Source organism: Triturus cristatus, chromosome 5_2 (assembly GCF_964204655.1).
Source record: "Triturus cristatus chromosome 5_2, aTriCri1.1, whole genome shotgun sequence".
In the NCBI taxonomy this organism is placed as follows: Eukaryota; Metazoa; Chordata; class Amphibia; order Caudata; family Salamandridae; genus Triturus; species Triturus cristatus.
This window is the reverse complement of record NC_140588.1, coordinates 468477676-468502344: the sequence shown is the minus strand read 5'-3', so window position 1 is coordinate 468502344 and position 24669 is coordinate 468477676. Positions and strand designations below refer to the sequence as shown.

The window sequence follows — 24669 nt, the reverse complement described above, 5'->3', positions numbered from 1 at the left end:
ATCTGGTGTCTACCCAGCAAGCTGGAAGAAGGCCATTGTTAAACCTTTAATTAAAAAACCTTCCTTAGACCCCACTATTTCGTCCAACTACAGGCCTATTGCCTGCCTCCCCTTCACGTCCAAAATTATAGAGGCAACTATGAATAAACAGCTCTCAGAGTTTATTGAACAACATAAACTCTTAGACGACACTCAGTTCGGGTTCCGGAGGGAACACGGAACTGAGACAGCACTAATAAAAGCCTCAGACGAAATTAGAGAGATTATGGACTTAGGAGGAGTTGCAGTTCTTATTCTATTGGACCTGTCGGCGGCCTTTGACACGGTCGACCACACCATCTTGGTCGACCGTGTCGCAACCCTTGGGATCAATCATCTGGCCAAAGATCTTATAGCCTCCTTTTTAGCCAACCGTAGACAGGCAGTAAAGCTGGGCAATTATTATTCGCCCACTACTGAATTGCCTTGTGGGGTCCCTCAAGGATCCTCGCTAAGTCCTACACTTTTCAACATTTATGTTTCGGACTTGGCGAGGGTCATTAAATCCCATGGGATGCGTTTAACCACCTACGCCGATGATACCCAGCTCGTGTTGGCGGTGTATAAGAATGGCCCCGTGGTAGCAGCTAAGTTTCAGGAGGGTTTACTGGATGTACAATCATGGATGCACAGTAACTGCCTGAAACTTAATGCGGAGAAGACTGAGGTTATGACCTTCGGCACAATTTCTCCAGAATGGTCTCACACATGGTGGCCTAGTCAGATGGGCCCGCCTCCGGTGCCAGCCACCAAAGTCAGGAATCTGGGAGTGATTTTTGATAATAAGTTATCTTTTGGATGCCACGTTAACAAGGTGGTTTCGGCTACTTTCTTTGTACTGAAGAAAATAAAAAAACTCTTGCCGTATTTACCAGTATCTGCAGGAAAAACGCTAGTTACCACACTAGTATTTTCAAAATTAGATTATGGAAATGCTCTCTTTCTTGGTACACACAAATACATCTTAAACAAGCTTCAGTCCGTCCAAAACATGGCAGCACGGATCCTGCTTAACATCCCTAGGCGTCATTCCACTTCTGCAGCCATACGCCATCTTCATTGGTTAAGGGTTGAGAGCAGGATCAAATTTAAGGCTCTTTGTATAGCCTACAAGGCCATCCACCAGACAGGACCAAAGTTTCTAAAAGAGGCTTTTCAGGTGTACATCCCCAAAAAGAATCTAAGATCAGCAGCTAGCTATCTTTTGACTGTCCCCCGCACAAGAACGGCCACCTGGGGTGACAGGCGATTCTTGGTAACAACGCCTGTGCTCTGGAATTCACTTCCTTTGCACATTAAAACCGCTCCCACCCTTATTAACTTCCGCAAATTACTGAAGACCTGGCTTTTTAATCAATGAGAACGCGCTCTGATCTGTGCTGTAATCTAGAGTATCTCGCTGCGCCTAGACACCTTAGGGTATTAGTTGCGCACAAAAAATCTCATAAATAAATAAATAAATTATACTGGCAGCAGGCGTTCTGATGTCTGAGCTCAACTGTAGTAACTTATATAGTTGAGCAGCTATGTTGTATCTTTATAATGGATGACTAGATGTGTACTGACTCAATTGTTATAAAGAAATGTGGCATGAGCATTTATACAGGGATTGGAGGTTTCAGTGTATTATGTGAAGTCTGTCTAGACGCATCAGGGAGAAATAGAAGAGCAACTAATTGGATGTGCTGTTAAAAGATCAAAAGATAGATGTATAATGTTCGCTCAGCAGAAACAAAGGAGTAATCCATTGGAGGGATTGTTAAACTACAAAGGAGTCTATCCATGTGTGACATGGAATCAAACACCAAAACAGTAGTGTATGCAGTTCACTCAGGGTGGAGTGGGGAGGGACCCTGAGAATAAGAGATGGAAGGGAACCAAACCCTGGCTGAAGTCCTCACATCTATCAGGCACAAACAGGGAACACACCACAGACAGACAATTTTATCCTTCTTCCTATTGGTTGGATGCCGAGATGGGCATGTTAAAGGGAGAGCTAAAATAAGTGAGCTGAGCCACATTTACCAGGGGGAGGAAGGAAGGGCTGGTCTGCAGCAGGCTCAACTACTTCACCTGCAGGTCAATAGACATATTAGGATACCAGCCCATAAGGTGGAGGTAGTCAGCGTAAGGCAGGGAGGAAGCAAGGGGCTACAGGGTATGAACATAACCCATTAACTTGAACGCAATGCTATACACATGGGTGGAGAAACAACACAAAGCAGAGGAGGAAACATTTTAAACTTAAAGTACTGTAGATGCACAATCGTAACAAATGCATGTCTTCAAACATTCTGATTTTCTTGAACATAGGTGGGGTACCTAAGACCACTCACACATAACACCAAGAGTAAACAAGTGAAAAGTAAAACCTGAGGACTCTATGAGATTAGTTCATTACATGGCTTGAAGTTGTCTAATTGGAATAAGATAGCCTATCTATTTCACACTTACTCACAAATACCTGTCAACTGTCACCGTTCACATCTTGAGCCAGACCACCTTATAGCCAACAACACTTTTCAATATGCAACTCATACATTGCTTGGAAAAGTGAGTCAGCAAATTCCAGAATACCAAAAAGGTATTGGCTAATAAGCACAACTAAAGGAAGTCAGTCCTGCATTTTGGGGCCAGTTGGCAGTCCTGACCACCTCATCACTTAGCTGCAGACATTAGGACATTGCATCAGGCCTATTTGTTTTCTGCTGCTGGAAATTTAAAAAAATGTACTCCCAAGGAGAGAGACGCTTACCAATCCCCCAAGAAACAACAGCGAGCATTGAATAATACCCTGCCCCTGTTCTTTGTGTATGTTGTATTGAGATCTAAGGGGGGGGGGGGGGGAGGAATAGTTTCCCTATCTCTTTGAACCAATAACAACAAGCATTTGCAATGTAATAGGTCTCGCATTTACGCGAGCTTGAGCTATTGGCATTGTAAATAACAATGGCTTTCAGTTTTGTTTTCATATTTATGTTATAATAACGAAAACAAAAATAAAAGGCATTTTTATTTGTAATGTCAATTGCTCAAACTCGCATAAATGCGAGACCTATTGCATTGCAAAAGTAGAGCCAGTCGCTAGTAAGCTGGATGGCCCGCCTCTGTGCCTCTATTTCACAGTGTCCAAATATTAAGAACACTTATCCAATCATTGTGTTTCATGATGTGCCATTAATATATAGCCAAAGATCATGTGAAGATCCCATTGCACCCACAGTTTCACTCACTATATAGGCCCTTGGTACTACTAAAAATAGTTACATTTCCCTTGATGAAAATACAATAAGATGAAATGTGTCAAATATATTAACTACCCCTTTGCTTGATCGAAGTTAGCACGCCAGTCAATCTCTACCAGAGCGTAGTGATATGCTCTAAATTAGTAGACAAGCTTGAAATGTACCGGATTCATCAAATGTGTCCTTTCTAAAACACAAGATAAAGCCACACACATTATTGCCAAATAAATATGAAATCCCCATGAAGCGCGTCAAATATGCTGCGACCTGTATCGGACATATCCCTTAAGGGGCAGCCGAATCGTACACGTAAACCCCCAAATCAGGTACAAAAGTTTGGAAAAAGCTGTGTTATTTACCGTTATTATCTTGTTGGGTCAAGTTAATGTGGTAGATTCAAAATTAATATATTTCATTCAAATTGTCCCGGACACAGTATATAAATGTTGTCAGCTCACCAAGGAGTCCTTAATACGCCTCCGTTCTGTACTAAGATAGGAATGGTGTACCAAATATATAATGCGGTAGATACTTCCCACATTCCAAATGTTGTCAATTGTATGTATCAGGGGTCAGAACAAAACTCTAAATTGCAACTCACCGAGCTTGAGAACGCGGACAGTTCGGCATGGGGTCCTTAATACGCCCCCATTCTACATAAAGAAAAAAGGCATACCAAACATTCATTGCGGTCAACCTATTCCGCATTTCTAGCCTAAACCACCAATACTAAAAGAGTAACCAGAAGTTCAAATTGCGACTCACCGAACTTAAGCTTGATAGCGTAACTCAACGCAACTCCCAAAACTTCCGGCACTGTGTAAGTATTAGTTACACAGGCCGGTTGCTTATTTAAAAAGCAAACGAAAAGGTGAAATGAAGTTGCTCACAATGAAGTTAGCCAGTGACATAAGTGGGCAGACCGAAGCCCCATGCTTTATACTGTATAATGTACAGGGTAGGAGGTATGAGACAATAACGAACCAATTGGAGAGCGCATGCTGAAACTCGTATAAGTAAGCACATTAAAATATCAGTACAATCAAAAGATTTTGGACTTACGCCAGACCTAAAAACTACCTATCACACGCTGCCATTCCACTGCATAGCACAATTGCTGCACTCACAGTTTCTATTAACACAGATCACCTTTGGCCTTCTTATGACATTTACGCCAGCTTATGCAGTTCTGCTATGACATCACCCTTACTTGCTGCTCAGTTATGGTATAGACACGAAAACTACGTACTGTATTACTACCTGCTAAAAAGGCAGCCCTTTACATGAAGGAGAGCTGTACAAATGGAAAGATGGAAACCCTGCGGCGAATGTGAGCTTAACTTCCATGCTCAAATAAATATATTCGCGAAATTCTTTGTGAATCGGGGGACAACGTCTAGAAAGATTTCAGCTATTTCGTATGTGGAGGAATGCAATTAACGGCGTCCGATGAGCGCAGCACTCCAGTGCTCCGAAGCTCAGGTTTTATGTTTCAAGGTGCCCAGTTATGCTTTTTGTTTTTGCTCAAGTTTAGAAGCAGCAAAGGCGTCAGGTTACTTGGCATGCAAAAAGCTTCAATCACCCTCTTATTCTAATGCGAGAGCGACCACTTCAAGAGCTGATTGCCACGGGTGGGATGCGTGAATAAAACATAAATACAACTCAACGGTAACTGTAAGAAAGGTGACAACGGACAAATGTGCCCTACCTATGCCTTCGCTAGTACCATCAAGGAAGCAGGCAGGGTCGGGATCGAGCACACCACAAGAAAGCCGCATGGGGTAACACGGGTGGGCGAGTTCTGGTGAAACTCACAGCTTGTCTATGTAAAATCTGCGCACAATGGCGGCCATAAATAATCCATGTCTTTCGCAGAACCTGGCCGGGTGTGCGAGGCTGGATTCTCATTGTCCTGAGTCAAAAGAGAATTACGCCGTGATCCTATACAAGGTGAATGTAGAGAGGGGGAAAGAGAGGGAGCAAGCCAGAGAGGTAAATAGAAAAACAAGCGCGGTCCCGAAAGTGAAAGAGGACCGCGCTGCAGCCGGAGCATGGGGATCTCTTGTCTTTATGGGGCCATGTGTTTCTAATTAGAAACATATGGCCCCATAAAGATAAGAAAGTGCTTTGCGACAGCAGCCAAGCAGGCCACAGAGTCCGGATCGGAGGCGAAAGGGCGTGAACCCAAAACCCTCATTTCCAATGGGAGGCCACAGTTTAGCATAAACGGTGATGCCAGCCAATGGAAATGAGGGGCGTGGCTTCAAGCCCTCTTCTGAAAGTCCTCCTTAACAATAAACCTCGCTGATCGAGCAACGCATGCCCGGCCACGCTAGGCGAGACCCAAAAAGAAGAGTGATAATAATTGAAATCTGTTATTTTTATAACCCTCTGCAAAGAACATTTACTGTGCAATTATTAGTAGCAATTCATAACAAACTTATGGCCAGACGTACACAATTTGCAACATATATGTTTGTGGCAGCTAAATTATTTGGTGAACTGACCTATGTATTAATAGGTTGGTTTGCACAATAAGGATTTGGAGTGAGGCACAATCCTACCTACCCCATTACTCTTAATGAATTCGGTAGCAAATTGTGATTTACTCCATTGGATGGCCATTAGAGGAATGGTGGCCTGCTGTTAGCAGATTACCATGTCTGATCTTGTTTTCAATATTTTTTTTTATGTAGCCCCTTTGTCTTGAAAGAAACAGTGCTGCATTAAAAAACTTGTTTATTAAAGTTCCACTGGACCACTTCCCACTCCAAACTTTTGTTTTACATTCACAACAGGAAAGTGTCTTAAGATGACCACTTTGCTTTTGTGAATGGGTTTCAACGCCCTTTGAAGAGTTGGTAACCTAAGAATTGTTTGCGACCCAATCATGTACGCAAACAATTGTTACTAATAGCATATTTAAATGCAACAGGGATGCTGGACCCACCCCTTCCAAATTTCGATTTGCTATGCATTTCTAAACCCTTTTTTGTGATTTGGCAAGGGAGTGCTTGGCAATCTATTGTTTCTGTGATGGTGAATAAAGACTTGATCCTTGTGTTCACTATCCAAACCAAAAACCTTCTGTGAGCCCTTCCTACACTATCCCAAAATGTATACACTTACTCTCACTGCATGTCCTGCTTTAAGATGTTTTTACAATTTTATCACCATATAAAACAATTCAATGAGAAAGCTTATTTGCTTATTTTCCCATCCACTAAACCACTCTAACGTTGTTGTCATTTCTCGGGCCATGCCCCCCTCCCCAAAAAATATTCCTGGCTACGGGCCTGGATGCAGGACACCTGTATATATTCAATTAATGCATGCATGTTGAACAAGAACTGCTCCGCGTCCTACCTCGCCCTCGCTTCAAGCAAATATTGGACGCGCAGTACAGGGGCAGCGGACTCTGGAAGACAGCTGAAGAGGCAGCTAGTGATACGTTTTGACTTTTTACGATCACCGCTGTCCAGAGCATCACGCAGGAACGTCACACTGCCTCGACGTGATGACATCCCAGAACACGCCACACAGTGACAACGCTGGATACAATCGCGCGTCCGGGGAAATGTAGTTCTGTGCTGTGCTCTGATCAGTGGGCTCAGTCAGAGTAGATTATCTGTTATTTATTACAAGAGGCATCACTACTACTAGCAGAGATCACGCCCTCTTCTAGCCACACGTGGCTGGTTACTCCGGTATCACGATTATTCAGTAAACCGTTTTAAAATTGTATCCTTCCGCATAAATTGTAAACCGACTATCCCTCCGCCCTTCTCTTCCCCGCCCCTATGTCGGGACTGGGCGTGTCCTCGTGTTGTGCGGGGTGGTGGCTGCAGGATCCTGAGGTTGGCTGATCGTCTGTGGCCGCGCTAGTACTCAACCTTCCTCACGGAGTCAGAGGAAGCCGGGGAGAGCGGCCCCACGGTGGGTGGGCCGGCCTCCGCAAAGGTAAGGAGAATGCAGCATTGCGCGCCTAGCGGAGACAGGCCTCCACAGCTAACATCCTTGTCAAACCGCATCGTTAACCCTGGGGCGGGGCCGGTGCGCATCGCACACAGGACTCTGCACTATTAATGGCGGAGGCGTAAAACTTGGGGATGCGACACCCGTGTCTTTGATATGTCAAGCACTCTCCTTGAAGAGGCATCAGGAGCAGGGCCTTAGCACCCCACCCCTTGTATTTTTTTGTATTATTTGCTAATGTATTTTATAACGCTTTTTTGAGCGATCTCTCCATTCACGACATTATTTCCAGTATTCCTTTTTTTCCAAAGTGGCCCGTTTGTGTATTAAAAACACAATGCTGCTCCCCAGAGCTGCCCCTCGCCAAGGGCGTATGCAATTATACGTCTTGTATTTGTTCATCCCTGGGCTACTTTTGCATGTTATGTTAGTGCTAATATGTACTTTGCGCCCCTTCTCCCTTTGTATTGGATTCACGTTTCTATCAGCTGTCAGTCTTATGAGTCCCTGGCAATTAGGAGTAAGGAATCGCCACAATTGAAACTGTTGCTAAGTACTTGTAAGAGTTTTTAAGCGGAACATACCGGGGTTGGTTGGGTACCTAAGAGTTTTCCGTTAAGTGTATAATACCGGGCGCGTCCTTTAATCCCAACAGCTGCTGCTTTGTCCTGTCTCTTCCTTTACGGGTTTTTGTACGAAACGGGCAAGCATCTAATCTCACGATACCTAAGTGTCGTTCTCCAGATGCTATTCAAATATTTTTAAAGATGCCGAACAAGGTCAATCGCAGCGTTAAAGAAGTGAAGAGTTTTTAGAAGGAGGGTGTTTTTTTCCGTGCATGATCTGTCATGTCTAGTCGGACTTCCCCCGACGAAACTCCCTTTACCTGTGCCGTTTGTGTGTGTTGTAACACGGTTCTCTTGAACCGATAGGTGGAGTCGCGCCAAATGCTATGGCCTCTTTTTAACTGTCTAAGTAAGTTGCTATCTTCGAAGCAACTAAATATGACATTTATTGCTTCTCTATTCAAGCATTTGCTGATACTTGTAGAAGGCTTGCCCATATATATTTTAGAAACGGGACAATCCGTTTACTTGATGTTCACCGGCCATCCTGTGAGATTCTCCACTTTAGGATGCTTAATTTGAAAGTAGGATACATAAGAGCGAGAAGGGCACGTATTTACAGATTACATTTACAATTACTCAAGACGAGACTACATATTTGCAGGTTACATTTACAATTACTCAAGACAAGTTCCCAAGGTTCTTGGTGGGGTGAGTAGGTGATCCGAAGGGAGGCAGTAGACAGCCATAGATCAGGACCATAGTGGTGGTTGAGGCAAAGATTAAACAAGAAATGTACCCACAAGGAAGGTTTTGGCATCCTTTTTGAAGTGAGCCAGAGAGGGGATTCTTATGATGACAGGTGGGAGAGAGTTCCATATTCTTGGAGCAGCCCCAGAGAAACGTGATTGTAAGTTTTTTTTTTTTTTTTTGTTTTGTTTGTTGTTTTTTTTTCCCGAAAGCGTGCAGGTTGGAGCAAGAGGTCTCTGGCAGACCAGGAGTTTCACAAGCTTCTGTGCAAGATGTGCAGGGAAGCTAGAATATAAAGTCTTGTGCGTAATGCATGCTAATTTGAGCTGTATTCTTGCCTCAAGGGGATGCCAGTTCAGAGCTTTCAGGTGTGGGGAAATATGGTCGAATTTCCTTGTGCCAGTAAGTAGTCTGGCGGCTGCATTGAGGCATGCTTTTAAAGGTGCCAGGGAGATCTTGGGTAAACCTGAGAGGGTAGAACAGCCGTATTGCAGTCTAGAGATGCCAAGTGCTTGGACTGCCATTTTTAGGTCGGGAGCATCGAGGAAGGGTTTCAATTTCCTAAGGTAGCTCAGGTGGAATCTGGCTGATATGTTCAGGTTGCTGTCGAGGGTAATTCCCAGGGATTTGGCTGAATCCACGATGGTCGGTGGGCAATTTAAGGCTGTGATAGCTTTAATCCATAATTGAATCTCAGGGTTGGTATTGGGAGGGGAGATAAGTAGAAATTCTGTTTTCTTTGCGTTGAATTTGAGTTGATTGTATGTGAGCCATAGGACAGTAAGTTTCAGAGCTTCATTCAGGGAGAGAATCTCTTTGAGAAATGAGGTTTTGATGTATATCTGAGTGTCATCAGCGTACATATGGTAGATGTTAGCAGTGCATAGTTTTTCGGTAAGCGGTTCTAGGTAAAGGTTGAGGGTGGGGGATAGGGTTGATCCTTGAGGGACTCCAACCGTGACTAGGGATGGTGCTGATAGGTTGCCGTTGATTAAGAATCTCTGTGATCGGTTTTGGAGGATGAACTTAAACCTTTCTAGAACAGTGCCCTCCAATCCCATCCTGAGTTTGAGGCGTTCAAGCTGTTTTTCATGGTTGACCGTGTCGAAGGCCGAGGATAGGTCCAGTCTGCTTAGGAGACAGGTTTTGCCTTGGTCAAGGGCTTGGAGGGCATCATCAACGATGTGGAGTGTGGTGGTTTCAGTGCTGTGCCCAGATCGAAATCCGGATTGGAAGTCATCGAGTAGGTGGAAGTTGTTGATGTGTTGACTTAGCTGCTGTTGCACACACTTCTCCAGAACTTTGGCTAAGAGGGGGATGTTGGATATGGGTCGGAAGATGTCAGGGGAGGTTGGATCCAGCGACTTCTTTTTCAGAACGGAGAACTAACTTTCAGAACTTAAATCCGTGAATGTACCTTGGGGTGTCATCAAATGTGTAGGAACCAACAACACGAAGATGCTTTATTTAACACCTACTGTGTGTTTAGGTTTTCTTCTCATTTCCTTTTTCTCTGCTACATAGAGTATGAGTTCACATAATGTTCACGCTTGGCTTTTTCTTGCTGGTGTGATGACTGTACAGTGCACACTGTTTTGAAAAAGGAAAATGTGTTCTATTTCCTTAATGAATCTTCCTGACTGTGCAGTGATGCATACCATTATGCGTGCTTATTTTAAGTCCTTGACCTTTCTGTGAAGCTGTACAGTTGTATTTTTCATTGCATTCAGCTAACTTTCATTTGCAGTTGAGTTTCTCCAACCTGTGTCATTGTAATAATGTTCACTTCTCCCAAGCTGTACTACGACGTGCTATAAATGTGGACAGTTTAAATAAAACCGGTAGATGATGCCATCTAATTCTCTTTAAGAGGGTCGACTGCAACTGCCTTACTTTGCACAGGGTATCTACATTAAACATGCTGCTAAAGCATATGTGAATGAGTAAATGGAGGGTGGTGGTTATGAACTGTGAGTAGAAAATGGGAAAGCAAACAAGTGTTTGCAATGCAATAGGTCTCGCATTTGGTAAAGTTAGAGCTTTTGGCTTTGAAAATGACAATGTTTTTTACTTTCATTTTTTTACTTACTGTGGAGTAATTATATTTGTATAGCGCTATTGCTATCGTATAAACATTGTTATTTTTAACGCCAACAGCTTTAATTGACAATGCAATAAGTCTCTCATTCTCTGCTCCGAGATTGCACTATGGAATAGAAAATTATCAGAAAAAGGCGACATTTGCAGTCAAAATGTTTCCTTTTTTTATCCATTTCATAGGGTAACTACACTGAGCAGTAAAATCAAGGTGGCTCACTACTATACACAATGTTCAACACGTTATAAACTATTAAAAATCTACATAGAACCCAATACAATAGTGAAGTGTTTTAAGAGGCAGGTGCGATTTTTAGTTTTTTTCCTGTTGAATAATACCGATTTGCCTAACTTGGCTACCCTGGTCTCGTTTTTTTATTCATCCAGAACAAACTGCTTCTACTCCTGGGAGAAATGAGCATGACATGTATCGTAAAGAAAGCTAGAGGATTAAATAACCTCTTACTTGGTGCAACAGTGCCTGGTGAGCTCCATGTCACCACTCTATATATTCTTTAAATAAAATGGAAGAAATGCAAGGCGCCAAACTCTGCAAATGCTGACACACCATCAGAATAGTTTATAAACGTCTTCTTTTACTGCCAGAGAGAGACCCATACACAACTTTACAGCGAAGCCCTTGCATCTTCCATAGCAGCCAAGAAATGTATCTCCATGCTTGCCGGGGGAGCAGCTCAGCTTTTGAGCCTACTGCAAAATGGAACTCATGTTTATATGCACTGGAAGGCGACACAGCACAGAAAGAAAGTGTGTATATATGTGAGAGACAGGTTCTCTGGACCAAACGGCACTGGAAACACAAGTAAAGTCTGAATCGATCAGACTACGAGAAACACACAGTATCAACTTAGATCTGCTTCAACGTAGCAGGAACGTCTGATCTCTACTCACACTTATCGAGTACACATGCCTTAGTGTTGTAAGGCGCCACTGTGCATTTGTGGTTCTGCTAATTTGCCCATCCTGCACTTTAGCAAGTGGGTGTACAATTTGCACCAGATTACTGCATTCACCATTGTGATTAGACAATATGTTATGGCACAGACAATTAATACGCTGGAAATGCCAGATAAGTGGGCATCTTTTTCATGCTTCCGTCGGTTTATGAGAAGCGTGAAATCCCCACAATGCAAATATAAAGGGCAACGTGGTGGAATACTTTACTTTACAAAAAGCAAACTGAGAGCGGGATATAACCACTCCTCTCGGTTGTTTGTATTGTTTCAGGACGGGAAGCCCAACATGTATGTTAGACCCATGCACAATTGCCCCGTGAACTGTACACTTTTGTCATGTGTGGTTGTGGCTTCTCTCGGTTGTTTATATTGTTTCAGTGCGAGAAGCCCAACATAAGCATTGCACCTCTGCCCAGTTGCCATGTGACCTATACCTTTTTGTCACATGCAGTTGCAGGAGATGTATCCTGCCTTCACCGGCAGGCAAAAGTCATATGAGAAAATAGTGCTGACAAACTGTAAATAAAGCATACTGAGGAGCGACGCATGTAAAAAGGCAAGTCCTCATGGGAGGTAATAGAAGACCGGGAGGTACTAAGGAGGGACTACTAATCTCTCTCTTTCTCTCTCTTGTCGGAGCTGGATAATATTCCTTTAGTCTGTTTAAATACAGCTACGAATCTGATACATTGATAGAGTACATTTATTCAACAGCGTTTCAACCGTAATCACTTAAGGCTCATCAGGACAGAAAATATTTGCAGAGCAGTATTTTTTAATACAATGAGTAGATAAATGCAGTTTGCAAGGATTGCAATGCAGTAAAAGATGAGTTCTGTTGGCTACTGGTCCTGAAATTTTCCAATGAGTGTTGGCCTCGTGCACTGGGATTGAAGTGTAAGATTTCACTGACTTGGCCAATTAGGGATGTCTCACCATCCGCCTTCACAGGAGATACAGTCTGATAATGGGGAGCATTGCAGTGACTGCCGCAAATGCCTACACAGGAATATTCTGTAGTGCGGAGGCGAGGCAGTTGGCGTATATTACTAAGTAAGGGAGCGGTGCACTGGCTGCCACAAGTAAGATTAAACAAGCATTGGCATAGCCAATAGGTCTAGCCTTTAGGACCTTATAGGTGTTTAGCCATGCAACAGTTGATGATGTTGCACCAAGGATATTGTGCTGGATAACTAAACACTTATAAGGTCCCAAAGCAGAGACCTATTGGCTATGCCAATGCTTGTTAAACGATAGCCTGTAAGTAGCAATACAGTGTTCTCTGCAGACTATGTCCAGCCCTGGGCACTCTGGAGTAATGATATATATGTAGCGTTTGAATGTAGCACCGTTATCTTTCTAGTAATAGCATACAACATACTTGGGTTTTCCACATCATTAAATTTATGTGGAACACCGTGCCTCAAGTAGAAACTGGTGCGAGAAGTAAAAAGGATGCAAATGAAATGTTTACACCTCATAGCAATTGTACAGATTTAGAAATTGGAGAAAATAGCGTTCACTCATACTTTATGCTCACTCTTATTGCCAACTACTTTGGCTGGTGAGCACAAAACGGCAATCATTCAGTAATACGCTCAAAATATCTGCAAAATGATTTGCCTACGATTTACCCCATTTTGTTTTGCTACTGTGTAAATCAGATGTACTAATATCATGTCAACACAGCACAAATAACTGCACAGCCGAGATTTGGCATACGATTTTAGCAGCAGTGTGTAATAACCCCATATACTGCTATTCCTGATCTTTCACTTCACAAACCATTCGTGTCAGGATACTACAATTCCCAGAATGCATTGATTTAAAAAGTGAAAGCGCGGGGTCAAAAATATTATGGCAGAATACAGAGAGAAATCTAGCAAACCAACTACTATGCAGTATACCAAAATTACGTTTACCGGGTTTCCTTCACTCCTAAACAATACAAGCACTTGGTGTTTCACTTACGTTTTTTTATCTGCCTCCAATGTTATTAAACCGTTTCGTAACTAACTATAGTAGATAGAGTTAAAGGCAAACACTACCACATTCTTTGTAATTATGTTACTCTGCTGGTTTATCAAACCTTTTCATAAACAAATGTTTACATTTCTTTGCAGGCTTTGGGTCATAAGCAATACATCCTTCTAATGCGACAAGGAATGTGAAAAATGATCTTCTTGAAACTGATGGCTTGTTACCATCAATAAAAGCGCAGTGATATGCATATATGCAAATAGGCTTCTATCAAAGTAAATGCCCATTTTACAAGTAGTTGCGTAAAGACAGATCTCCATTTCTAACAGTGCAATTCACACCAATTAAACAGCATATGCCACATTCACATGAAGATTAGCTTGTGAAAATAGTCTGTACAAAAATGGAAAAATGTCTGTAGTAAAAGACGCATAACTTCAATAAAAGAATAAGAGCTAAACTGGTTTCCTAAAGCTTGATTCTTGCACACCAGTGGGAGGGCACTGCAAGTTTACGATGCTAGGAACCTGCAAGCCTGCAGCAGCACATGGACTCTGGCAGCGAATTATCCTAAATGTATGAACAAAAACGAGTCCGTGCAGTCACCTTTAATCGAGTGTGCAGAAATCAAGAGGGTCCTTATAGCGCATCTGCAATACCCGGGGAACATAGTTTACCATCCGATTGAAGAATTAAAATGGATATATTATCAGAGCCAAGCTTGGGCGTAAAACGTCTGTGGAGAAAAGATACGCCGTCGCACTGAAAAGAATTTTCAGAGCTGCAGCGTGTTTCCAAGTCGTCCTCGCTGACTAGCGTTCTGTATATTTTTTTTCTTGAACTTCCTGGTCTTACGTAAATGCTGCAACAATAACGCGGCAGGACAGACCAGCCCACCTGTGGTCTACCCCGGATATGAGAAGGGAGGTGCTGCTTTTAATTTTTGGGGGCACAGTAGTTTCATTACAAAGAGCTACTTTGAAACTCAGTCTACAACAAAGGAGTACGATATGTTTGTTAAGGACTTAAAACAGAAAAACATTTATCGCCAGAAGCTAAAACTAAAAACATGTCACCGATGGAAAAATAGTAAAACAGAATTGGCACACAAGCTTGATTCTTGCACACCTTTTTCTAAATTAATGGAAAAATGGTAATTCCACTTGCCGCACCTCAACATCTATTATTTGTATCTCCGCAACGTTTGTCATGGATGAATGTTACACACAACACTCTTTAAGGCAAACCTAAAAATGTTCCAGTCTAATATAGACAACAAGACTGTAGGAATGTGCTATTTTAGTATCGAGTAATACAACGACGCCACCTGCTGCACACAACTGATATGACAGATGGAGAGTTTACCCAGCAAAAACAACAAGCGCGGCCACGCTAATTACTAACCGATGGCCCCTGCACGCCGCTGCTCGCTCCCGCAATGTGGATGCCGTGGCATGCACAAGTTTGTGAAAAGTGCAGCCCGATTCCAAAAGGTCATCTCCTAGTGCAGTCCATGCGCGCTGCACTAGGCTCGACCTAAACCACAATGACAAAGCTGTTCGCGAGTGCTTCAAAGTTGCCTTAAGGGGTATGACAGGGTCACTTTATAGTATTAGATGTGTACCCTGAAAGTAGAAATTAATTGAATGGTAGCTGGCAAAAAGAATCCCAATCTGCAGCGCTATTGATATTAATCTAGGTATAGAGATGCCACACAAATTCTAGGCTTCTACACTGCCCGTTAAGGAGGGTAATCTGATGGCTACATAAACATGCAGGCACCTCTCAGAATAAAAGCCACTGCTTAGTTTCGAAACCTGCTGAATACAATGACTTTTTAAGCAATAAAATCAATGAAGTATAGCACAAATGTGTGCTCCTTTTGAGGTATGGTGTACAAAACATTTGGAGTATTTGTATGTTGATCAGGCTTTCAAAGCCAAATCTCCCAGGATTAATGAGGCCTTTGCCTCTATCTCTGAGAAAATTGATTTTGCCAGTTTACACCCAGAGTCTGGCACCAAACCATTAAGGTGTTAACTAACTGTTATTGCTCCAGTGAAGCACTTGCAGTTCAGCTGTAGCACAAATTCTTTCAGACAGAAGCTAAAGCATAGAAAACTACATTTGTGCCGGACACTGCTTTCATTGAGATTTGCAGTGAAAGAATAGGTGGAGTAATGAGAAATGGAGATAGCAACAACTTAACTGGCTTCTCCACTCTACACAAACTCCACAGTTTGAAGTGCACATTCTTCATGCTAACGCTTAATGTGCATGTTCCATCTGATTTTGTTAATATCATTAAGCCAAAGGAAGGTTTTAATCCATCAGAATGTATCTGTTCTTCATGATTGGTTATTGAGCACACTTCTGAGGGAGGCATAATCTACAGTCCCTCGGTTTTTGCTGTCTGGCTTGGGTTCCCCACCTCTGGGAAGAGGTTTCTAAAAGTTCTGTGGCAGTCATTAGTTACTGCAAAGTATCTTTGAGGGACACTCTTTTCCAATTGTATCTCAGGCTGCCAATACTGATGTAGTTTAAATGGCTATCCAAATTACTCCATTTGTGTACTTAACTTTTAACAAGTAGCGAAGTTGAGCAGTTTAGGAGTGTTCTAGGAGGTGGTGGATATCGGAGTGTCAACTGTGGCATGATTGAGCTTTTGTTGTGTAATCAAACTGTGCTTTATAGATCATCTGAGCAATGCTGTGCTTTGAATGTTTACATGCCTTTTTTCAATAAAAAAAATAAACTGTGGCATGATTGAGTATATGTGTTGCAACAGACTGAATACCCAGCAGGGGTGTGGAATTGAATAAAATATCTACTTGTCCATGCAACAGGTTGCTTCATAAATCTACTTGTCTTGTTACAAAATCCACTTTTCCCTTTGGTGCCATGTATTGCGGTGACAAATTATGGCAGCAATCTCATTAAATAAGAGCTCTGATATAGCCTCTCTGATTATGCCAGGGCTCATACCATAGTAGTGTTTGAATACTTGCAGTCCCCTTATGTTGCCATGTTTCCGCAGATCTACATACTGGGGCTGAAGGTAGAGGTAAGCAATAGTTCCAGGGTTAGAATACCCTTTTGAGTGTGTAAACCTACTAACTTGCATGTTTTAAGAATTTTCAACAACTCCTCTAATCTGGTCCCATACTGAGAAATGTTGGAAATTTACTCCTGACAATCGCAGACGCAAACCTTCTTCCACAGTTGGGGAAAAAAGTGGTTGGAGGGAAAGTGAACTTGCAAACACTCAGATTTTCGCGTGAGCAAATCTACACATGCATATTTGCTCATGCTAAAATGCAGTTCACAAATATTTTCTAGGAGTACTATTTCTTGTCCTACTTCTGGGAATTCTTGGGTATTCACGAAAGCAGTTTAGCTGCGCTTAATGCAAGGACATATACATGGGTGCGCATTTGAGATTTTCTTTAATAATTGAGCCCCTAATTTGGTTTGGCGTTGACCGTGACCATTTGTGTTTATTAACATGCTGTCTCTCTCTCTATATCGGCTGGCTTCACTGCAAGTGAAATCATTCTGCTCTTTCACTAGGAGCATATCGGCACACAAAGTAGTTTTGTTCAGTTCTAGTAACTACTGTGGCAGTGTGTGCTTTTTGAGACCAAAAACTATTTTTGCTTTTGCCAATGTTTGTTATAACGGTGAGGGCCTGGCAGCTCACACACCAATCAGGTTTTACAAACCAAGTCACACATTGACAAAACTAAAAAGCTGATCATACATTTCAAACCTACTGACTTTACCAATGCTTATTTATTTTTGTTTCCCATAATCTTATTGAAACTGGTTACACTGATTTTCCATTATGAATATTTTTGGGAAATACTAGCATGCATCAACACATGTTACTAAATGATGCTGCAAAGAAATGGTAACTGAAATTTTACAGTAGTTTAGCAAAATGTTTTTTTTCCTGCTTTCATTTTTTTATGAACATTTTATTTTGAAAGCAAAGAATCATCAATCTTGCTTTAAAGCTTCTGCAAATATTTGCATTAAAATCAGAGAGCATTCTAGAAGCATTATACATAGCCTCATTTTGCTAAACTTTGAAAACGTGTGTACACATTTTTATACTGGAACCCCTTTCAGTAGTGCTGTCAGAGCTTACAACATTTACTTGGAGCGCTCACTCCAATAATAAAGACTTTCAATTAACGAACCATAAATACGTGTTTCAACAGCATCAACATGTGCACATAAATATTTCCTTAACTGCTGACAGTGCCCTTCCCTGATCCATAATGTGGTACTGCAAACTGGCAGCCAAAGGGTTTGTGCTGCAAAGAGCTGGGCCTACTTGTCCCAAGGACAAAATGTACATGAAAACTTGTTGCCCTTGACCCCAAACAATATGTCCTGGGCGTCGGGCTATAGGAATTCCACATCCCTGCCCAGTCAGTGCAATAACTTCTTTAAAGAAAAGGACTTTATTTGACGATTTTAAATTATGGCTTTTGAAACTATGACATGGACAATAAGTCGACTATGTAAACTTGGTTTTTTTTTTTTGGGTTTTTTTTGCCTTGAACATGATTCTTAACAAGTTTATAGCATTTGTGCTATAGGTTGTAACTCTTTTTCATTTTTGAGCCTTTGGCAATGTTATACGGGTTAGAATTATTTTGGTTGGTGTTCTATGAAAACCTTTGAGACTTGTATGGCATTTATAGCAATAGTTAAATCAAAGGTGACAGCATAGAATAGAAATGCAATGTATCTAAAATTTATACGAAATGTTTTTTTGTTGTTTGTTTTATATAGCGCGAACTCGACCCAAAGGTATCGGAGCGCTTTACATAAGCACCAGTTACGTTACAGACGGACACATATATTTTGTTAGACATGGGGAGATTAAGTGATTTGCCCATAATACCAGGATGTTGAGCATCCCTGCCGAGACTCTGACCCGGTGCCCTAGCTTCGAGGTTGACCACTCTAGACGTTCTATCCTGCTTCTGTTGTATAGTTGACCATCTGTGGATATAAGACCCTGCGGCTAAGTTAGCACCAAAAAGCAGTCTAGTAAGACCAAAAATCCACTACCGAAACTTGACAGAGGTCCCACCCACGTTCTGTAAATTTTCTGGGTGCCTAATAAAGATCCAAAAAATTATTTTGTTGATTTTAACTGGGGCAATCTGAGGTCAGCCAGGGACTCATGTCACAGTTCAAAAGTAGTGCGATCAGTTGACAGTCTAGCTGGACACACAAATTGTTTCTGAAGTTTTCAGTACTGACTAAATGCGATGTGGGTTATCAACCACAAAAGTGTTTCTCAAGTGTGCCAAACGCCCATCTCTCAAGACAGGATGTTTATAGTTAATACATTTGATTGCCTAAACAACCATGTAACTGGGGGAGCCACTGGTTTGACCACAGAGGACTGGAATGTAGGTGCAATATCTAACCTACTATTCAAATAGCGGTCTCTCTATATTTAAAGGCGTTGTAAACATGGCTAAAATGGTTCCAGTTTCTAGGTAATACACAACAGCCAGCAAGACTGAACTGAAACATGTCAATGCTACTGAGGTGGAATGTAGGCAGTTGCAGGCATGCCACAGAATATGTCTTGGAAATATCTCTACAGTGTTTGATCACTTCTTTCTCATTGTGGCCACTAAGCTGCAAGGATCTTGTAGCTCCGTGGCTATTTATTGCCTTGAGGCATCCTCCATGTGAAGCTTCTGTCATCTGGGCTTCATGCTGTTCTTTTTCTCTGATGTACTTGTAGAATATTGAGTTATTACCTTCCTGCCAAAATATCCTATCCTGAATATCTGCTTCCACTATAAACGTAAGGTAAATTTAAATTTACTACTTTTACACCCTTTGACTATATGTATCTTCAAGGTGTATAGATGGGGAGTTAAAAAAAAACAAAAAACTGTACGTAATTAACTGGTTGATATCTTGGATATAATATTTTGGCAGCCCGATATTTTTGTTATTGATATTTCAAAAGTCATTCTTTTTCAGGGGATCTGCTCCTCTCCTTGCTGGCCTTTGCAGCTTGTGCCTCCTTCTATGAGGTCACAACATCCAAGTTGCTCGAGAGTCCAGTGCTTGTACCCAGCCTACAAGCAAAACTGCAGCCAGAAAATACCCTTTACCTGGCAGTCACCCTCTCTTCACTAGTGTGCACAGTTGTGGAGAAAACGCACCTATGCGCTCTGGAAAATTCCACTCTTGTCCTCTTCAATTCAAAGGAGTACAGGTAGTCGGAGGTAAAACAGATCCGTTTATTCATGCGTAAGCGGGTGCAAAACCAACAAAGAAAAACACTGTTCCATGAAGGTAAATGAACACCTAAAAGAATTTTACTTTTATGTTTATACTATACTTCAAACAAGTCTGCCTACAGACTCCATTCCCCTCCTCTAATCCATTGGAAATTTCCTTCCAGTTATACATACAAAAAGAAAAGCTGACCACACTACATTTTCAAGGTAAGTAATCACAGACCATCACTAATTGCAAATTGAATGGGAAAAACCAGTGTGGCTTTCCATCTCAGAGAAGCACAAATGATTAACAACGTGTAATTACTCTAGCAACCTTTCGGTACTTTTCCAAGGGCATGGAAAGCAAAGAATGCACAATGTCAATACGTACATGGAAAATATTCCTCAGACAACGTTGTACAAAGTCCGGTAGATTTAAAAAAATATCTGCACTCATGTTCATATTATATAACCTTTTCCTCATAGTCTCCTTAGTTGAAGTAAAAATGACTTGGGCCTGAAGGCCACTGTTCATATGTAGTCTACTTTCGAACTCTTGCAGGAAGCTGGAGCCAGTCATACGTCAAATTCTGAATCCTCCAAGGAAGAGGAACTGTATACTAAGTGTATGTCCTCTTCTTGCTCCGGTTTTTACAGTGGTAAGCAGTGGTCAGTTTGCTAGCACCTAGGCAAGGTGTATGGGTTCCACCCCAAACATTTGAGCCATAGTTACCCCTTTGTTAGTTGATGGCCTGCAGAACATAAGAAAGGGATGGGGAAGATGGTTTTAGTGGAGAGAAGGTAAATTGGTGAAACAAGATAGTGGATGACTAATGTCCATCTTCCCCTACGCCCATTGCAAGGAGACCGCTATAGTATTAAGGGGGCTTTAACAAAAGAGTAAAAGCATGTTGTGAGGAGTGGAACAGAATGTGGGGGGTGGAGTTGGGAGGAAAATGCCACCGCTGCTCGGCCGCTGTTAAGCTTCTGCACTGCCAAAGTTGTGAGAAGTTCAGAGAAATACCAAATAATGGAGAACTACCCTAGCCTGGGCAGAATGCAGTGCAGCGCAGCCGAAAAGGCTGTGGCTGCGTGGCAGTGGCCAATTTTTTGGTGCACTTGGCAGTACCCTGTGGTGAATGTAGGCAACTGGCGTTATGCTGGTACAGCTAGTTCACACGTTGGAGTCTGCCTACTATTTGTTAGCTTACCTATCTCCCCTTCATTTACTTTACTCATCACCTTTCCAGTCCTAGCAGGCCGTGGGAGTGTTATGTGTTCCATGAGGCCTCCGTGGTACTCCCTTGTGGAATCCAGCAGTCTGAGGATTGCATTCTCTGTGGACTTTTGCCACTCAGTGGAGCTGCTGTGCTATGGTGAGGATTTAAGCTACATACTCTATGCCCAAGCAGTACTTGTAGTACTTGTTTTACAGTACTTTTCTTGATTCTCTCTCTCTCCCTCTCCCCTTCTAACATTTGGGGACTCGTTTCACTTTGACGAATCCGGTCTTTGCCAGTCGGTGGGCATTGGCAGAATCGTCGGCTAGAGAGGGTGGTATTGCCAGTCATCTGTTGGTTGTCTCACAGCCCTGCTGTTTCAGACCAGCCTTACTGTTCAAGACAAAGGGGGATATTTTTGTGGCCAGGTGAGGTCAATTGGATTATAAACGTTTAATATAACTGAGTATTTCCTTGTGCTTCAAAGATTTAATAACTCAGACCATCCTATATCAAACTTCTAGTATGGAGCAGCTTGCATCCTCGGCACCCATGGCTGTCTCTCAATAGGTCCCGAGAATTATTTCCACACCAAAGATGAGAACTTTCCTGTACTCTCTCCCCTTTTTGAGAGCAGAAGTTCATACAAATCTAGATTGGACTTTAACCAGTTCTTTCCGGATCGGACCTTGGAAAGAGACAATACTACAGTACTTAATTTGAAATCTTCATCTCCAGAAAGGGCAACTATAGGGAATGCTGGTCTTTTGGATGGTTATTTTATAAAAAATGCATTTTTAAATTTCAATAAGAGGGCTGCCTCTTTACCACTTTGTTATGATACAACTGTTGATGAATCATGTGAGTTTTCTGAATCTTTGAGGGCAGAATTAAGAAATTATGTTTTTGACGAATCTGAAGTCTATATGGAGGACTCGCTTTTTTCAGGTCAACTTCTAATGAAATACTCTTCAATTCTAGAGCGAAGAATCTCTCTGTCTCTCTCATGTGCCACAGATTGTGGATCTTCCGATATCTAGTTTGATGACTTTGATTCACTCTGTTCTCTCTTCATTGTTGAAATTAAACAACAAGCAGTTAATAGTTAAACATTCATTGTTGATGTTATCAATTATAAAAGCAATTACAAACAAGTCTTCATGTAATAGTTATGGTAACATAGTCACAGAAGATTTGTCGCCTTCAATGAATTATTTTGCCTGTAACAAACAGGTCTGCTGTAGGAGTCAAGTTCTCGTTACGTCTGGTGAATAATTATCCTGTGTCAATTGTGATCTCTGATTCCAGTCATCAGGATAAGTCTGATTGTAAAGAACTTCTGTCTCCTGTTACCTCTTCCAGGCTCGAGGCGTTGGGTGAACCAAATCATGTGGGTAACTCCCCTTCTGAGGGGTAACGAAAAAACAGATGAAAAATTCAGAATGTCGTTTAGGCTGAATTACGTATGTCGGGCAATAAGTCTGTTCCTTCCGTAAAAACATCCATGCCTGAAGTTTCGAAGTGTCAGAGAGAAAAAAAAAAAAGTTGTTCTAAAGTTTGTACAATAAAGAAAAAACTGGGCAGGAAAATTAGGTTCTCTCAATTACCTGAATTAGCAGAGTTAGAGGAAAGGGTCACCATGTTTGAGGTCCTTGTCTCCTCTATATCCTTACAAGATAATCTATGCACAGCTGAAGACACTTCATGTAGTGTAGCCACCCTGTTGTGTGAATTTATTGAGAGAAAATCGGAGGAATTCCAGTGGCGAGTGTAGCTTTGCTGCTAGAAAAGGGGACTCTTTAAAATGTAATGCTAATGCTGCAATGTTTTCTCCTAAAATGGAGTCTGTTTACAGAAATGGAGACCTGAGTAACCTGCAAGAAACTGTGGGGCAATTTACGATCTCGGTCACAAAGCCCCCAGCATGCTTTGCTTTCTGACATGGAGAGCCTGTCGGAAATTGTACTTGGTGGCCCCTAACAGGGGACCCCTTCTGTTTGCTTACTCCGGTTGGGGGCCGAGGGGGCACCCGTTGTGCCCCCTTATTCATCCCTGCACGGTGTGGCGGGCTCCCTGAGGTGCCTGCTGCCACGCGGTGCAGGGATGAACACAATCTCCCATGGCCATAACACAGGCTCCCATAGGGAAATGTGAGTATCACTGCACCATGTGCGGTTGCATCGTAATTAGACTGTGGTCGGTCTGTGCCATTTCCGTGACGTTCCGCCCGACATCGAAATAAGCCCCTAATTGTTGATATTTATATATGTCTTAATTTATTGAATTGTTTCCCACATCCAGCACTCACTTTTGTTTTGTTTTTTTTAAACATCAAGCCGTTTTTAAATATACTTTTTAATGTATATGATCTTGGGCTCATCTCCTCATAGGATGATGCCTTTTTCAAGCCATGGTGTTACAGATCTTCCTAAATTTAAATCAAGGGAGGTTTCCACCTTGATTCTTGTGGACGATGTAGTATTTATATCACTTTCTCCTATTGTTTTACAGAAGCAACTCAACATTGTGGTCTCCTTTGCGCTCGCAAATCTTTCTGTAAATGAGAGGAAAGCTAACATCATGAAAATGAGGGCCAGAGGTATTACGTTTCCCAGGTCTTGGGTTTTTAATGGGGGGATAATAAGTGGTATGAGAATACTTGTACTTCGGAGTAAGCATTTCCAATAATTTGCAATGGGTACCTCAAGAGACACTACAGTTTCCTAAATCGGACTACAGGAATTGACCTTTTATAATTTTTTGATGCACAAGGGAGGAGAGATGTACAATCGCTATATAGAGGTGGGCATAGCTAGTGTTACTCCAGAAGCATTGTATGGTACAGAAGCAAGGACGCTTTCCTTGTTTAAAATTTTATTCAACAACAAATCTGTTCTGTGGAAATGATACCTTCCAGCTAGATTGAAATGATTAGACTTGAGCTGTGTTTGACTTGCATATACTTTCGAGCCTTTTGCCAGGTTATTCGTTTTTTCTTTCAACTGTTTAGCAATCCAGGAAATACACTGAATAAAAGTTAATTGACAGAAACTTTCATGGTTTAACAAAGGGATTTATACAGTTGAAATTGTTTACAATCATAGTTTGCAGCCGATATTTCTTAAATACTGACTTACAGCGCTTTAAAGTGCCGTCTAAAAAAAGAATGCAAAAGTTGGAAGTTTTACCATGACTTGCATCATTGTTAACAAATAAAAAACTTCACTTGCGTTTTGTGTGTGTACAATATTTTTTTTTTCCAATTAAATTTAGGTTTAATCGGATACCGATTTGGTGAAACATGTTAATTTAAAAAAGAATGGGTTATCCGGTCATCGGTGTTGTTAATACTGTGAAACAGGATTTGAATCTTGTTATTTTTTTGCCCTGGTCTTTCATATTTGCAGCAAAAAATTACATATCCTGTGATTTCAAAGCACTTTATAGTAGCCCACGAAGAAGCACTTTATTATTAAATCCTCCTACATTGAATGTCTGTTATCGTCTGAGATTTTTGGATCATTTATTGTAGTAAATTGATCTGTTTATTGTTT

The 24669-nt window shown here is 41.7% G+C and overlaps 2 protein-coding genes across 2 annotated transcripts in view; one reads left to right on the top strand and one right to left on the bottom strand.

Annotated features, from left to right (window-relative positions):
- Nucleotides 1–6834, bottom strand: part of YAE1 (YAE1 maturation factor of ABCE1) — a 210472-nt gene extending 203638 nt beyond the window's left edge. Inside the window, exon 1 of the mRNA XM_085607437.1 lies at nucleotides 6651–6834. Coding sequence (XP_085463563.1) covers nucleotides 6651–6771 — 121 coding nt within the window. The 5' untranslated portion in view covers nucleotides 6772–6834. The remainder of the gene's footprint in view (nucleotides 1–6650) is intronic.
- Nucleotides 6835–7106: 272 nt separating this feature from the next.
- RALA (RAS like proto-oncogene A) overlaps nucleotides 7107–24669 on the top strand; it is a 209930-nt gene continuing 192367 nt past the window's right edge. The window contains exon 1 of the mRNA XM_085607438.1: nucleotides 7107–7244. The gene's annotated coding sequence lies outside the window, so the exon portion shown is untranslated. The remainder of the gene's footprint in view (nucleotides 7245–24669) is intronic.